Source organism: Talpa europaea (assembly GCF_964194135.1).
Source record: "Talpa europaea genome assembly, chromosome: 4".
Lineage (NCBI taxonomy): Eukaryota > Metazoa > Chordata > Mammalia > Eulipotyphla > Talpidae > Talpa > Talpa europaea.
This window is the reverse complement of record NC_140070.1, coordinates 46,343,025-46,360,100: the sequence shown is the minus strand read 5'-3', so window position 1 is coordinate 46,360,100 and position 17,076 is coordinate 46,343,025. Positions and strand designations below refer to the sequence as shown.

At 36.2% G+C, this 17,076-nt stretch overlaps 1 protein-coding gene across 5 annotated transcripts in view; it reads right to left on the bottom strand.

Annotated features, from left to right (window-relative positions):
• Nucleotides 1-287: 287 nt before the first annotated feature.
• CEP63 (centrosomal protein 63) overlaps nucleotides 288-17,076 on the bottom strand; it is a gene marked incomplete at both ends in the record, with an annotated part of 30,985 nt that continues 14,196 nt past the window's right edge. For 2 of the 5 annotated variants that reach the window (XM_084232191.1, XM_084232189.1), the window contains 6 exons: nucleotides 288-446; nucleotides 7,707-7,793; nucleotides 9,169-9,366; nucleotides 10,191-10,305; nucleotides 14,058-14,203; nucleotides 14,432-14,665. In XM_084232191.1, coding sequence (XP_084088317.1) covers nucleotides 288-446; nucleotides 7,707-7,793; nucleotides 9,169-9,366; nucleotides 10,191-10,305; nucleotides 14,058-14,203; nucleotides 14,432-14,665 — 939 coding nt within the window. Of the gene's footprint in view, nucleotides 447-2,323; nucleotides 2,604-3,433; nucleotides 3,646-7,706; nucleotides 7,794-9,168; nucleotides 9,367-10,190; nucleotides 10,306-13,019; nucleotides 13,158-14,057; nucleotides 14,204-14,431; nucleotides 14,666-17,076 lie in introns of all 5 variants that reach the window. The other 3 variants (XM_084232188.1, XM_084232187.1, XM_084232190.1) reach the window with 3 other exon arrangements.

Sequence of the window (17,076 nt, the reverse complement as noted above, 5' to 3'; positions counted from 1 at the left end):
TGTAATTATTCATATTTAAGTCAGCAAGAGAAAGTATCCCAGTATAAGTATTAATATGAGTGGAAAGTCTAGCAAAGTGGTTTATTCTTACAAGTTATTGCTAGAAAAAGTCCTTCTAGCAAACCTGTGTAGTAACATTCCCTGAGAGAAGTAACAGATTTCTTAATAACTACTTTAGTATGTCTCATCTTTATAATTTTTATACAGTTCATGTGTTTAAAGAGCTGCTACTCCACGTGATAGTAACTCTTTGGTGTTTATTTCCAAGTTTGTGATTTTATAAGAGGCTACTTTAGGGTTGTGAATTGTTTCACTGTCTTTTCACTCTCTCTCTTTAGTTCTTCAATATGGGCATCCAGGCGCTCTAGAATATGATGAGACCTCAGTTCCTCCTCTTCCAAAAATCTTGTAGCTATTGAACCAAGAGGAGACACAGGCAAGGGACACTAGAAGAAAAATAAAATTTGACATAAGTAAACTGAATATATTTCTAGGACACATTAATCACGGTATTTTCTAACATGCAGTACTCTAAAAGTTTTTTAAAATCACTTTTTACATCTAAAGAGAGGTTTCTCTGTTTTTATCCTAATAATAACAGCAGAAGAAAAATGTAAGTTTTGCAAAAAAATAACAGAGATCTCTTCCTTTCCAGCTCAAGTTGTAAAATGTAAAGTGTCATATAAATATGAGATATTTGTTATTGGTCTGAAAAGCATCTCAATTTAGATACTTCTACGCTCCAAAGGAATATATATCTAGTGCCTGTTATTTCATTCACTTTTAAAATATGTTACTTTAATTTTAAGGCACAGAAAATCTACCAATAATAAATAAGATACTAGTTATAATCATTATTTTCCCTCTTCTAAAATGTCAGTCCACGGTTCCTTTGTTGAAACCCTTGGGGCAAGTGTTATTTTAGAATTCAGATTTTAGAAAGGTAACATAAGATATACAATATATATCATCAATCCTCACTTGCAGTATTTTCTATTAAGTCACCTCAAAACAGTGAATTAGTGAATATAGAAGCATTGCTCTTAGGAGAATCAATCTCTCTCTCTTTTTGATTGTCATCCTAAAACCAATTCATTTATTTATTTCACAAAGAGAAAAGAGGTTCAGAAGTGTTTCGTGACTTCTCTGAGGCTTCCCCAGGTAAGTTGGGATTCCAATCCTGTCCTATGGCCTGAGAGTCTGGGTTTCTTGTATGGCACTGCCCTGCCCCTACCAGCAGCTTCATCCTCTGGTCATCTCTGTGTGGGAGCTGAAATGAGTGGGCAGAGCCCAGTTGACCTCAGCTAGGAAGGTGCAAGTCCACTGACTCAAACTTCTCACAGCTCTGCACAGGGCGGTGAATGAGTGCAGATATGCTGCAAGTCCTGGGCAGGGGTCACACCTGAGTTAGCAGGTATGCGAATTCACAAAACAGAATCCATAACTCATGAAGATTGAGTGTATCACCCTAGCGGAATCTGAGTTACCATCCCATAATCAAACATACTGGTTATTTCTGAGTAAAATGCTAAATGGGATAAATAAAGTCTATTCATACTATCACATCAGTTCAGTTCAGGTCGGGTTTATTGCCAAATAATTGTTGCCAAACTCAGGGAAGAAAGTTAGTTTTTTTTATTTCTTTGGATTCTAGAATTATATATAAGTGAATGGAGACTTAATTTGAAAACTAAAGGAAATCTTTCCATTGACTTGTTGACACAGTAAGAAGTCAAAAATACCGAACTTTTGCAAGTATAGGATCATATAAAGGATGGTGGGAAATAATGACCCCGTGCCATGCAAGTGCTCCAATCCCAAAGATGGTGGCATCTGCCTGGAAGCTGCAGGAATAAGGAGGCAGCACAGAGGCAAAGGGCAACCTCTGCCCCAAGGCCACCATCTGGGTGTGGCACCAGACCCTGTCCTGGATGTGTTGGGTGCAGTTCCTTTCTCCACCTTCAACCACCCCGCTTTTCTCCAACAGTTGCTATTTTCCTTCACCATCTATGCATCAGAACTGTCCCAGCATTGGGAGATACTCCCTGAACCAACCATTCCAATACAAAACTGCCCTTCTCTGAAAAAGGCTGGCAGAGAATTTGTAACTGTCACCTATGTTCTATTTCAGAACTAAGATATAGTTTGAAAAGTAATTAATAGCTGTATCATCACAAGCAAAACCATAAGAGAGAAATACATGAGAATAATCAAGAGAGTCTGTATAGGATGGTAAGAAAAACAAAACCATCACCCTCCTCACCTTTACAATAAAAAATTAAATCAAACTTAATAAACTAGTAAGATCATTCAGTTTCCATACCGAAAATATAAACTCTTCTTGGTCATTTACACTCTCAGAGACAGAGTCAGAAAAGTTGGCTTCATTTGTATCTAGCATTGAAGGCAAAGAGTGAATTTTACACTGAAAGTTGGAAGGCAAAGAGATGGTAGAGCTGTCAGTACTGATTTGAGGACTCAGGGGGGTGAGGACCCTGATCATGGGTTCTATACTATCCGATGCTTGTCCTCTTGGAGAATGAAGATCTTTTTTGTAGTGCTCAGTATTTATTCCATCATGTCTGTGCTGGCCATGGGTTGGACTGGATAGCAGATTAGAAAACAAAATAAATAAAAAAATTGTAGCAACTTTCCTCTTTCCTAACAGAAACTTTGTACTTTATTTACAAATAAACAGGCTAACTACTAAGACTGTAATTTATACAATGAGCCACCCACTTAGTCCAGGGGTTATTTCATTCATTCAGACCCCAAATATTCAATCCCTACTGCCAGACCCCTGCCCTCACACACAGCAAGGAAAATAGACAAGCTGTCAGTGTAACCTCATGGGGTTAGTGCTGGGAATTCGTGTCCACGCTTTTTGTGCACACTGTACTTCAGAATTAGAGAGTCCTCTGATGAAGATTTAATTGGAAATCACTCCCAAAGAAAGGAGAATTCTATTACAATAATACACATTTTACAAAGGGTACTTAAAACCTCATCTGGGTGGGGAATGAGGAGTAGGGATGTGGGTCAGCAAAGGCTTTTGGTAGGAAAACCTGTAAGTCATAGTCAGAGTAGAGCCAGGTGCTTTTTCATTCAATGTTGACTTCTAATGGCAACAGCCTATAATTAATTGACCAAAAATACAAAGAAAGCTTTTTATAAAAAAACAAAATAAAACAACTTCTACTTGTTACGGGGCATGTGGGATTGGGGAAGTGGAAGGCAGCACAAAAAGGCTCAGTGGAATAAGGACAGTGTTCATACACCCAGAGTGCCTAACACAGACCTGACAGGAGCTTTACTTGTGCACACTATACTTCAGATTTAGAGAGTCCTCTGATAAAAATTTAATTGGAAATCATTTTCAAAAAAATTCTATTACAATGATACACACTTTAGATATACTGCAAAGAAATTTTACTTGAAATCTGTATTCTTGAACTCTGTTGCTCTGCTGTGTGTCGGTTTAAAGGCTCTGTCATGGGTTTTTTTGCACATGTGAGTAGAAACAGAAATCTCCAGCTTAGATTTAGTATCCATCAAATCTTTCTGTAGTTGTTGATTTTCAGACACTAATTTACTTAATGTCTCAATATAATTCTCCTGAAGGTCTGCTAGTGAAATATCTTTTGCCTAATAAAAAGAATACTAGAGTCACTTCATTTGCATAAGTATTCTTGTGATCTGTGATACTACCGGTAGAAAATTAGATTTATTTACTTTTTTCAGTTGTAATTAGCTCATCTATGGCTTTACTTTGCTTTTCCAGGATTTGTTTTGGGGCTTTTTTATTATTTATTTATTTATTTATTTATTTATGCATACAAGAACTGGAGTGTAGGCCAGAGGTATCTGTGGGGGGAGGGTAGGAAGGGGTAAGAGGACTCACCAGGAACAGAGTGGGGAGCAGAACAGGTAGCGTCACTGAAATATACTGCTAAGGGGAGCAGTGGGCGAGACAGGAGAAGTCTGCTGTGCCATGTGGGCCAGGTGGCCTGGGACTGAACTCATGCCACAGTGGCTGGTGATAGCCCAACAGTGCTGCTTCCTCAACCCCTGCACCACCAGGGAAGTCCTGTTTTTGGACCTTGAGACTAAGCAAAAGTGTTCTGTTTCTTACAGCAAATGGGGATGAAAAGTTCAAAGCACAGTGAGAATCCCCATTGTGCCAAGGCATAAATATTCAAGGAGCTGGAGGAAGGATGGAACTAGGATGGAGGAAAGTTATGAGTGAGAATCAGAAACGGGGGAAAGGTAGCAGCCATGGGTTCTTTCTCAGGAAAGAGAAGATTGACTAGCACCCAGAAGCACCCAGAACATCTGTAGAAGAAAATCAACAGTCCTACTTCAAAAAAAGAAATGTGAGGGCCTCCCCTGGTGGCGCAGCGGTTGAACGCTGGACTACGAAGCTGCCCGCAGCCTCTGCAGCGCCGGTTCGATCCCCGGTCACAGGGTGAGGGTCCCACATGGTGTGCAGACCTCTCCTGTCGCCCGCTGCTCCCCTCAGCAGTGTACTTCGTCAGTCTGCCTGCTCCGCTCTCCCCTCTGGCTCTGGTGAATTCTCTCACCCTCCTGCGCTTCTGACTGTACCCAGTGCTTATATAAATAAATAAATAAATCTTGAAAAAAAATTAAAAAAGAGAAATGTGAACAGAAGATTCTGAAAAGGAGTTCTGACTGGCAGGGCCAAATTTTAAACAAATACTCTCTGGTTTTAAATACTTTCACGTAACATTGGCACCCATTCTTGTGTGTGAAATGAATCTGGACATGCTAAAGCAGCATGCAAGTACAGGGTGAGAATTAATATTCTGTGATCATAAATTTCATTGTTCTTCAATTCAAGGTGTTTCCCAGTAATACAGTACATGAAAAAACAGTAGTCTGAACCATATTTTTCTAGTGACAAAATATTTGAATTAGCATTCTGAAAAATTATGGTAATCTTCTTTGGAGTTTAATACATTATTTAGCTTGGTCTTTTCTGTAAAGAATTCCCTGTAAAGTTAGCCAACAGTGGTCTCAACAACAGATTTACTTAATAAAATATAAACTTTAAAATACAACTACCTATCAGTAGTGACGATCAGTTACAAAACATTTTAACAAGTTGTCAGTGCCAGATAAAATCTCAAACAAAAAAAAACCCATTTGCAGGTCATATAAGTTAACTTGAAAACATCTGTCAGTAATGGGGTAAATTATTTTATCAGAGTTTTTGCTTTTGTTATTGAGATAATTAATCTTATTTGAAAAAGATATTGAAGCCAAGCTTTAATATGAAAGAGTAATTCCACCTTGCTAGGTGGTAAAATGCAAAAAGGCACTTTCTAATAATTATTCATAATAATGATCAACATAACATGGTCACACTATAACTTCAAAACCAAAGGAAGTTTACACTGCTGACAGGATTTTCACTAGTCAGAGTTTGATGTCTGATATCATTAAATACACTTTTTTAAAAAGATAATGATTGCCTTTGCCAGGCATCTTTTTAAGTTTTTCTCAAAGTTACTATTCTATTAACAACAATTACAGATAAGTGAGTATGAAGGTTAATACAAAACCTGCATAACAGACACCTAGGTATGTAAAGAAAGGATAGTTCTATCACTGTTAGATGGAAGTGTCAGAAGAAATTAAGTTGAACAAAATCTCTGGTCAGAATACAGCAGAGTTCCCAACAGAAGTTAAGATTCTCTTAGTCAGGGATTGCCATATACTGAGCCTTTTAAAGATTTTTAAAATCTTCCTTGTACTTAAAAAAAAAGTCCTTTCATTTTTGGAGGGATTAGAAGAGGGTGCATGATTAAATGCGTACTTTTATCTGCCACTTTAAATGACAGCATAACACTTCATACTGAAAGTCACAAATTAACAAATCTATAAACTGACATTGAGTTCATTTCAAAATTTTGGATATTGCAAACAACAGTGAAATGACCATTTTTATACATTTGCTCCTATAGGATGGGTTCTTTGGGAATGAAAACTGTTATGACCTTTAGGGGGAACTATTCAGCAAAAACCATCAAAGTCAGAAATGCACATGACCCAGAGTTTATAGATTATATATATTTGTAGGTTTGATGGATATTGCTAAACTGTCCTTTGAAAGGCTCTATCAATTTATTTTCTCATTAACAGAGCATAACAGTGCCTGCTTCCTTACATCCTTACCAGCACTGGTTCTATTAGTTTTTAAAAATCACTGTAAATACAACTGGCAAAGACTATTTGTTTATTTTGTTTTGATTATTAGGGAGGTTTAACAGCTTTCCTTGCTCCCTGGATTTTTTTTATTACTTCTACAAATTACCTATTTATGTCCTTTGCCCATTTTTCTACTGGTTTATCTTTTTATTATCTTTATAGGAAAGTTCATGTATTAATATTTTATATTAACATTTTGTCTGTTTATAGAATGTTTTCCACCAGCCTATTAGTCTTTCTTTTTTAATGGGCCTTATTTGCCATCCAGAAAGTTTACATTTTTATATTATAAAATTCTTTATGGTTTTATGATGCTTACAGAGACTCTCACCCTTCCAAAAGATTATAAAAATAGTTCCCCGGGCCTCCCCTGGTGGCACAGCGGTTGAGCACTGGGTTGTGAAGCTGCTGCAACCTCTGCAGCACCTGTTCGATCCCTGGCCACCCGCAAGGGCCCCACACGGTGCGCAGACCTCTCCGGCCACACCCGCTGCTCCCCTCAGTAGTGTATTTCGTCAGTCTGCCTGTTCTGTTCCCCGCTCTGGTAAATTCTCTCACCCTCCCACGCTTCTGACTGTACCCAGTGCTTGTATAAATAAATAAAATAAAAATCTTAAAAAAAAAATAGTTCCCCATATTTTCTTGTAGTTGAAAGAAGTATTCATCTACTGTTTTCTATTTTCTCTTACCCCAGTCTCAAAAATCCATGACTATAAAATTAAGCTGCTTAGGAGCAACAGGGGCACTGTATAACTATGCATCTTTAGAGGCACACACTCTTTGGAGGGACAGAAAAAAAGAATTTCTACAACCTGGGGCATTTGACATATACCAAGAAAAGATGGAACAGCACAGATGGGTCATTTTGCAAATTATGAGAATTTCATAACAAAATAATTAAAAGAGAACACACAGTATTTATAATTTACTGTGAACTAAAGAAGCTCTTTCTGGTTTCACAGTATACATTTCTTACCTCCCTGCTATATTATTCTCAGTCTCTTAAGGCAAGAATCCTATCTTAGTCATCCTGTCTCCATGACATTGTCTACTAAAATGCCCTAAACATACAAGATTCAAGAATCTTGTATTTCTGACTTGTAGAAATATAATTAAAATTATATTACTTAAAAGATATACTTTATAGTGAAAATATATTGAAATCAATAATTATAACAGCATCTAAAAATGTATTTTGTACTTACTAAATACCAGGCTCTGTACTAAGCCCTTTATATACATTCTCCCTATTGAGAAACAGACTGTACATGTATTTTTATCATGTAAATAATACAAAAATTATCTTTCAATTGCTGGAGTAGAATCATATTTTGCTCACTTCCATCATTGTCTTGACTTCTTCTAATGTGAGAGTTTCTGCAGAAAAATTATTCCACAGTTTGATCTTTATCTTTACAATAACTGTCTCTATAAGGTAACTGTTTAAGGGTTTGGGTAGTAGACAAATATTTATATACCTCATGTAAACCCAATTCTAATTTCATCACCATTTCAGAAAGATGACGATTTTCTAATTTGAGTGACTCCAGTTGATCCAAAATCTCCTAAGAAGGGAAAATCATAAAAAAAAAAATAAATATAATAAGTAAATCAAACTCACCTTCCAAATTTTCCACATGTAATTCGTATACACACACACACACACACACACACAAATATACTTTTCATAAAAGATTTTTTAAGGTATTTCAAGATGAATTAATACACGTCATTAAAATATTGTTCTAAGGTGAGTCAGTTTCTGGTGAATTCCTAACCTCTCTCTCCTCTAAGGTGGCTTCTACTTCCATCAAGTGGCTTGTACTCCATTCACAAAGTAATAACTTGTTTTCAGTTCTCGTTCTCTTTTGTTTTTCTGCTTGACCATTCCTACTTGAAAAGATTAATGCCCTCCTAAGGTTCTTGATTCCTCAGTAAAAACTATTTGATTTCCTTCCTTATTGCTATTTAATTTTATAACCCCATTCCAATACCTTTTTACCCTAAATGAGGAGTATCCTAAGTTTGAGTTCAAGTCCCTGCTCTTCATACTCCATGCCTTCTCATGATAAGGTCTAAGTCTCTCAGGGTATTTCAAATGTCAAATTCATGCAAAGACACAAAGACTTCAGTAGCTAAATATCTTACCTTGATTTTAAACTTGAACTCCAGGTCTCCTGTAGAATGGACTATTAGATATTTCCATATGAAAGTCCAGTTTTTATCTCAATTCAAGTGTATCAAACCAGTATCCCCTCTACCATATTCCCCACTTTGTTTACTTGCATAGAAATTCATTACCTTCCCCAAGCTGCTTCCTATCTTTTCTCTATTTCACTAAAGAACATCAGGTTCCATTTAGTTGCCCAAGCTTACATCCTGATTAACAGCTTTCTTTCACTCTAATTCACTCTCCCTGTCTAATCAAATACAAAGTTCAGTTAGTTTTACTAGTCAACTATCTCCAAAATTCATTCACTTCCTTCTCCATCCCCTGCCCACACCTCCCCTGCCCCTGCTGACCACCACTGCACTGCTGAAGCAGCAGGCTGCCTCCTCGCTTACTCCCATGCGATGGCTACTCCGGCCTAAGACATTCTCTACTGACCTCAAGATAACACTAAATCTCCTTAACAAGGCTGGGGGCCCTTCAGGAGCTTGTCCCGGCTTCCCAGTCTCGTCCCTTGGCACTCACCCCACTTGGACTCTAGTTTGTCACAGTGAACATGTCACACTTTCACCATACACCATGGAAACAGTCTCTATTGTATTCTCACCTCCCCACCAATCCTCGCTGGAATGATTGTTACCCCGCATACCCTGAACCCAAAGCAGATGTCTAAAAACGTACTGAATTAAATAACACAGATATTATATCTTTAATAAATTCAATCCTCAAAAACAAACTTCTAATAAATAGAGTTTTTGGTCAAGCTTTACCTTATGCTCTACTGCTTTTTCTTCTGCCTTTTGTATCTCTGCTTTGAGTCGCTTTTCCATGTCAGAGGAGGAACTTTTGGCAGAAGCAATAGTGATATCTCGTTGATGTAGCTCCCGAGTTAGCTGGGAGATCTCCAACTTCATTCCTTCTAGTGCAGAACTATAGCTCTGGTCAGTCTGTAAAATCTGCTCTTTTAACTACAAAGAAATAGAAAGGAAAACCCAACAAATTAAGAGGTACAAAAATTAAAGCAGGTAGATAGAAAATACATTAATAGTTAAAATAATAGCAGTTTTGCCTTTTTACCTCAAGACATGAATTTTTTCCTAAATTCAATGTGCAGGAAACTGGCAATTTACCAAGTTGCACAATTGTATTAAAAGTTAGGTATACAGACCTACAGTCTTACTTGATCTCAAAACAGGAAAAGATGGTTATTCTCCAGTGTGGAAAACCAGTGCCAACATCCAGGCATACAGTATTTAGATGGCAGCACCTGGGACCATCACTTTTTTTAGTTGCAAAATCTAAAAAGTTTGCTTATATGCCTTCTTGGTCTACAGAAGATAATAGGCAAGAGGAAAAAAAACCTTCTAGAAGAAATCACAAAGACATAATAAAAAATATGAGTCAACAAATAGGACAGGTAGGGTCCAGAGAGCAGAGACAAAAGTTCTGCAAACCTTAATAGTCAATGTGGGCACTACAACAGGAGAAATTATATACCCATATTCATCTCTAGTCAGTAAGAAAATATTAACACTAGCCCATATATCTTTTTGAAAGCAAGAAAGTGTATCTTAGACATCAAAACATGATTAAAATAAAGTTTAAGAGTTCAAAGGGGGTAGGCTTCAGGTATGTTGCAAATACATATTTGGGGCCAGAGAGTGCCAAAGAAAGATGACACTTGGCCGTAGCACATTCCAAGTGCTCTAAAAAGAACTCCTATAACTTCCCAATCCATTGCCCGGTCCATAAATACACGTAACTTTGCAATCCCAGGCATGAGGATTTTTACCTTCTTAATCTCTGCCCTATACTCATTGTTATGCACTTCCATCTTCTTTAATTCTTCATATTTTTCCATTAGTTCTTGGCTCAGCTGTTTACATGTGGTACCCACAGATTCCAAGCTATAGAACATAAATAAGATCACATATTTAAGACAAAATAAAGCCCCTGAAAACCCACAAATTGAATTATCTAACTTACCTTCTTAATGTACACATTAAAATTCATTTTCAATTTCCTTATCAGCAGAGGCAGATAAATTCAGTTCAAACTTCTGGAGATACTATTGATTTCTGTGTTTACCTATATCTTTACCTCTGCTTAAAATGTAACAGGTTACAATATTATAAAAATTAACAGTGATTTAGCTAATTTGTTCTATCCAGTTGTACAGAAGCTACCATCACAAGTTCAGTCTTCGTCACACTTAATTACAATTCCATCCTATATATAGCTGCCAGAATAATCTTCTTTAAAGGGTTTCCAACTTGTCACCCTTACTTAAGAATTAATCCCTCTTCAGCTATAAGATCCTCAGGGGCAACATACCCCTCTTATCTCACACTGCTTATTTCTACTAATAAAATCTTCTTGCTTCTAAATCGATAGGCTTTACTGTCTGTCATATGCCATTTGCTTTGCCTGACTCTTATCTCTTGATATACCATCACCTTGACCACAAAGCACCTTCCTCTCCTCTCCTGGGAAAGGATGGTCAACATCCTTTCAAGAATCAGATGAGCATTTACCTGGTAGAGTCACCCCACCTCTCTCCCCCTAACTACCTTAAAAACAAGTTAATTTCAATGTTTATAGCTTGAGTGTAGAAATTTTCTAGAACTTTCTACTTTAAATTGTTCTAGGGTTCTTTATCGTGTATATTTTGCCACTCAAACTATAAATTCTGTGATTAAAATAATATTTTTTACATATTTCCCTCCAACCTTGCTTATCATGCCCTTAGTCCTGCATCACTTGGTTCTAAACTGTTCAAGAAATACTTAATAACTACACCTAGATTGTTTCCCCAACATAACCAACTTTCAGATAAGCTATGATTCAAAAATACTATCTTGACACTACAACAATGCTGTTTTAGGACATACTTTGCTTAAATTGAATAACATGAATACACTTTCTTAAAGGGCTCCTTCTCTATTTGCCTTTTGATACAAAAAAATAATAATCTTTAAAGTCATTGCTTTATTACTGAACACTGGTATTTATATTTAATCCAGCATCACTTATTTATGAAAATCCCAGAATCTCATTTATTTATTCCTTAGTATGTGATTATATGTGTCAAAACATGAGGGAGAGAGAAAAGACAAATTAGAGGTAATCTTGTCCTAACAGCAAATAGGAAGACTAGGGCCCAAAGTGGCAAAGGTGTACAAGTCATACTGTTTAGTCAGAAACAAGAGGCAAATCTTCAGAATCCTGATGGGAGTACATTACATACATGTAAAAGGTTACCAAAAGCAAATCAGTGGAAAATCCACGATAAAAATGTAAGTTTTAGTTCTGTCAAAAAGCATAAGCTTTATTTTATTCACCCTAAAGTATGCATGTATATCTCAATAATAATAACCAAGAATACCCTAGGTATTCCAAGGTAAAAAAACAAAAATGTGTGTGTGCACATAGTTAATATGTAAAGAATATACTTAGTGGTTTACAAGAACAGAAATAAACATGAAAAAAAATGTTATTATTTAAAGATAAACTAAAAGGGATAAAAATGGCAATATTTTTGTTGTTTGCCTAAAAGATAACAGTTTTTATATTTTTATCTTTTACATACAGAAAATGTTAGTGTAAGAGTAATCATGATTCTGGGCCTCCCCGGTGGTGCAGCGGTTGAGCGCTGGATTGCAAAGCTGCCCCCAGCCTCTGCAGCGCCGGTTCAATCCCTGGCTGCTCCCTGGCCACCTGAGGAGGGTCCCACGTGGTGCGCAGACCTCTCCTGCCGCCTGCTGCTCCCCTCAGCAGTGTACTTCGGTCCTTCTGCCTGCTCTGCTCCCCGCTCTGGCTCTGTGAATTCTCTCACCCTCCCACGCTTCTGACTGTACCCAGTACTTGTATAAATAAATAAAAAAAAAAAATTTTTTAAAAAAATAAATAAAAAAAAAAATAAAACAAAATATCATATTCTTTCCAGTTAAGAAGGTTATAGCTATGAAAGACAAAAATGATCCTTAAGTATGATAACGGTATATGTGAGTGGTTGTTTATCTCATAAGACAGGAATCTATTAAAACCCAAAGAAATATCAACATTTCAGAACAGAAGGACAGAATACCATGCGTCCAGTCCCGTGAGGGAGGTGGTATTGGAAAGAGCCTAATTGAAGGCATTGCACAGGTGAAATGGGAGAAGTATGGTCAGTATAGACAACTCTTTGGAAGAATCTGATTTTGAAAGAGAGCAAGAATTATGGAAGAAACTTAATGGGGATGTTGGATTAAAGAGTGATTTCCCCCTCAAGATGGGAAATATTAAATCATATTTTAAACCAGTGGAAATGACCTAGAAAGAGAAGAAAAACCAGCAAAAACAGTACATGAGGAGAGTCCAGGAGTCTGAACAGACATATAATCTGTCAATTCACCAAAGTAACAGATATGCATAAATGAAGTCAGACTGGTCAATATGGTGATAGAAAGATTAAGAAATAGTCTTTTAACTGTTTCTGTTTTCTCAATGAAGTAAGAACTTAGACATTTGTGGAAGCTAGAGAAAATATTTATTTTTTCACTAAGACTATTAAGTTTTCCAATATGATCAAAAATTCCCTGTACTAACTTGAACATTAATTGTTTGTATAATTGCCTACCTGCCTTCCAGACGAGTCACCTCTGCCTGCAGAAGTTCTTCACTAGTGTGGGTAAAGTCCAGCTGGGACAACACATTTTCTAAACTCCCCTGCCCTTGAGAGATGTATTTCCTTTCTGTCTGAGACTCCTCCAGTGACCTATGGAGGGACATAAGAGGACAGTTAAAGGTTTTTCATCTTTGAAAACAGAAACAATACACATACCAGTTTATATTTCCCAACTGTTTTTAATGAAATCGTTGGAAGTCTTCAGTTTCTCTCTTGCTCTACAAAAAAGAACACTGGGAAAGTAAAAAAAGACGAGATGATGCTTCTCAGAAAAGTCAGCAGCAGTTTACTCCTTCCTCAACTGGAACTTGGCCTGTTTTCCAAAGGAGAAGTGTAAAATGACAAAAATTACCGTGTCAACACTTGATAACTAGAGTTAAAAGAAACTAAAAGTTACAGGAGAGTTCTGGCAAGAATAAAAATGTGCGTTAGAGTTAAACCAAAAAAAAAAAAAAAAAAAAAAAACAGGAATGTAGCTCCTCTGTTACCTTTTATAACAAACCTTAGCAATAATTTTATGTAGAAATAAAATTAGTTTTAGCAATTTTTTCTAAAAGGGCTATCTCAATAAATGGCTGTCACTGATGATAAGCAGCTACTAATCATGAGCTATTCTATCAAGGAAGACAGGCCTTCCAGGAGATGTGAAATACAATTCCATTCACATTTGAAGTTTCACCAAGGGTACAGAATAAACTTGGGAATTTTAACTTTCTAAATATCAGTCTCTTGGTTAGAGACACAATTGGAAGCAAAAAAAACTAACCATATGTAATTTGATCCTGTACCTCTAAATCACATACAGTATTGTAAATCAGTATCACATCAATAAAATAAAAATTAAATAAAAAATTTAACACAGTAATTAAAACTGAATAAGAAAATTTATAATATGATCAAACACAAAATTACAATTATGCAATATTAAAAATGATATTTATGTCAAACTACCAAATGGTTAGGATTAATAATATTTAAGATTAGGTATACCTCATTATCTCTACTGTATGTTGAGTATCAGTTGTTTTTAATTTAGCTTTAGCTTGTAGCTTCTCCTTTTGCACTCTTGCCTCACGGGTGAAATTTTCCTGAGACTGAAGAGCTGCCTTTAGTTCTCTCTTTTCTTCCTGCAGAACCTACAAAATATTCAGAAAAATGTCATATTTATTTCCATTTATCTATTTCATGAGAAAAGGAAGCAAGTTATGAAATAGGCACAATATTAATAAAGTTACTAATATTTGATCCACTGGCTACAGATTAGGGTAGAAACCATAGAGTTCAGAACCTAATTCTAGGTTAATCAGTCTCTCTTAAAACACTCATATACAGATTCCCCCATCTGTAGTAATTTTAAAGCACACCTCTAACAGTTTTTCTGATTCCCTCAATTTTTCTTCTTTTTGTTGCTGATCATGCATAACAGTCATATTAGTTCCAACCAAGTCATTGACCCTCATGGTGAGGCGCTCTATTTCCAATTCATTGGCACAGATAGTGTCATTGGCCCGCTGTAGCTTACTGCTCAGGTGTTGAATTTCTGACTGGCTAGATAGCTCCACAGACTCTAATTTCTGTTTCCGATTGGCAAGCTGAGCCTTGAAACACAAATTGGTAGAATTGAAATAAAAGAATAAGGAACAAATAAGGAAACTGAGTTGTACTTCCATAAAAACATAAAACATTATCTTATGAAAATATATATAATAATCCATTGATGATAAAACCTAGTAATAAAGGGGAACATTCTCGTGCTCGCTTCGGCAGCACATATACTAAAATATAAAGGGGAACATTCTCAACTCAATAAAAAAAATTCTACAAAATCCCTATAACTAGCATCATAAACTTGAAGTTTTCCCATTAAGATCAGGAACAAGACAAGGATGTATCCTCTTGTTGGTTCCTTTTCAACATCACACTGATGTCCTTGCTTGTCCAATACGGCAAGAAAAGGAAATAATGGGGCCTCCCCTGGTGGTGCAGCAGTTGAGCACTGGGCTGCGAGGCTGCCCTCAGCCTCTGCAGCACCGGTTCGTTCCCCGGCCGCCAGCGAGGGTCCCACAAAAAAAAAAAAAAGAAAGAAAGAAAAGGAAATAAAAGGTAATCAATCAGATTGTGAAGGAAGACATAAAACTGTCTTTGTTCACAGCTAATATAATCATCTATGTAGAAAATCTACAAAAACCACCAAAAAAGAGTTGTGGAATTAATAAGCAGTTTCATCAAGGTTGCAGGATACAAGGTTAATATAGACAAGTGAATCTCTTATATACCAACAATGAACATCTGGAATTAGAAATTAAAAACAATATCATTTACATTAATTGAAAAATTGGAATATTTAAGTATAAATCTAACAAAATATGTACAAGGTTTTTGAGGTAAACTACAAAGCACTAAATAAAGAAAGAGATGTTCCTTGTTCATTGTTAGAAAACTCAGTATCGTCAAGATCAGTTCTTCCCAATGTAATCTACAGATTCGACACAATACCAACCAAAATCCCAGCAAGTAACTTTATAGATATTGACAAACTGATTCTAAAGCTTATATGAAGAAGCAAAAGACCAGAATAGTCAACACAATATTGAATGCGAAGAACAAAGCTGAATGACTACCTGACATCATGATTTGTATGAAGTTACAGTACTTAAGACAATGGCAAAAAAGAATAGACACATGGATCAATGGGACACAATAAAGAAGCTGGAAGTAGAGCCCTATGAATACAGAAAACTGATCTTTTATAAAGGAGTAAAGGCAACACAATGGAGCAAAGACAGTTTCTGGAACAAATGGTACTGGAACGAGTGGTCATCTACATGCAAAAAAAAATGAATCTACACAGAACTTAGAACCTTCATAAAAATTAACTCTAAATGGATCATAGACCTAAATACAGAATGTAAAAGTATAAAACTCCAGAGTATAACAGAAAATCTAGATGACTTTGGGTATGGAGAAGACTTTTTACATACAACACTAAAGGCATGCTCCTTGAAAGAAATAAATGATAGACTGAAAATTAAATTAAAAACTTCTGCTCTGTCGAATCAGGACTGATTAGAATTGAGGTCTATTTTGCTCAAAGTTTGTATACATTATGCTCTCCACAAAAGGAAGCATTTTTAAATTCATTTGGAGGACTATTGCTTAGTATTTAAATTCTATGAGAATTACAGAAATATTAAATAGACAACACTGAATAAAAGATTTGATCAGGAATATTTTTGATATAGCTATTTCACTGGATAATTTGTTTAGGAATAAAAGAAAGTAACTAGATCTCTTCAAACTTTGTTAACTATTTAGTTGGTTTTGAATTGTTTTCTGGAAGTCTCCTTAATTTAGCAGGTTTGTTTAGTAAAAAAAAAAAAAAAAAAAAAAAAAACTTCTGCTCTGTCAATGTCAAGAGAATGAGAAGACAAAACAGACTGGGAAAAAATATCTGCACAAGACATACCTGATAAAGACTATTACACAAAAATTAAAAAAACACTTAAAATTCAACAAAAAGAAAATAACTCTATTAGAAAAAGGGATTTTACACTGAGGGTGGGGACCAGGCGACAAAGGAATAGTGAAATTTTGTTAAGGAAAGCGGTGCTTGGAAAAAGGAAGGATTGGTTCTGTCATCAATTTCTGGATGTTTCCTGGGCTAGAAAATTTAGTCAAACATAGTGCATCTCAAATTAGTTTCATTCAATGATATATCTACCAAAGTGCATACAAAAAAACTACTTTAGTAGCTATCCCATAGACCTATAGGCTATAGCTCCTATAGACTCAGATATTTTTAGGCTACTCTAGCCATACTGGTCTTTAGCTGCCAACTCTAGTGTTCATAAGTTCTAATCCAGCATCTACACACTGAATATGGACATAAATCAAGTGTGTAAGTAAAATTGTTACAGGGTCTCCACCTGGGCCATGCTGCCTGCAAGGCAGGGCATGGCATCTTTGTTGGTGCTGACACATGTTGCCTCAGCCCACTACCTGCAGACAG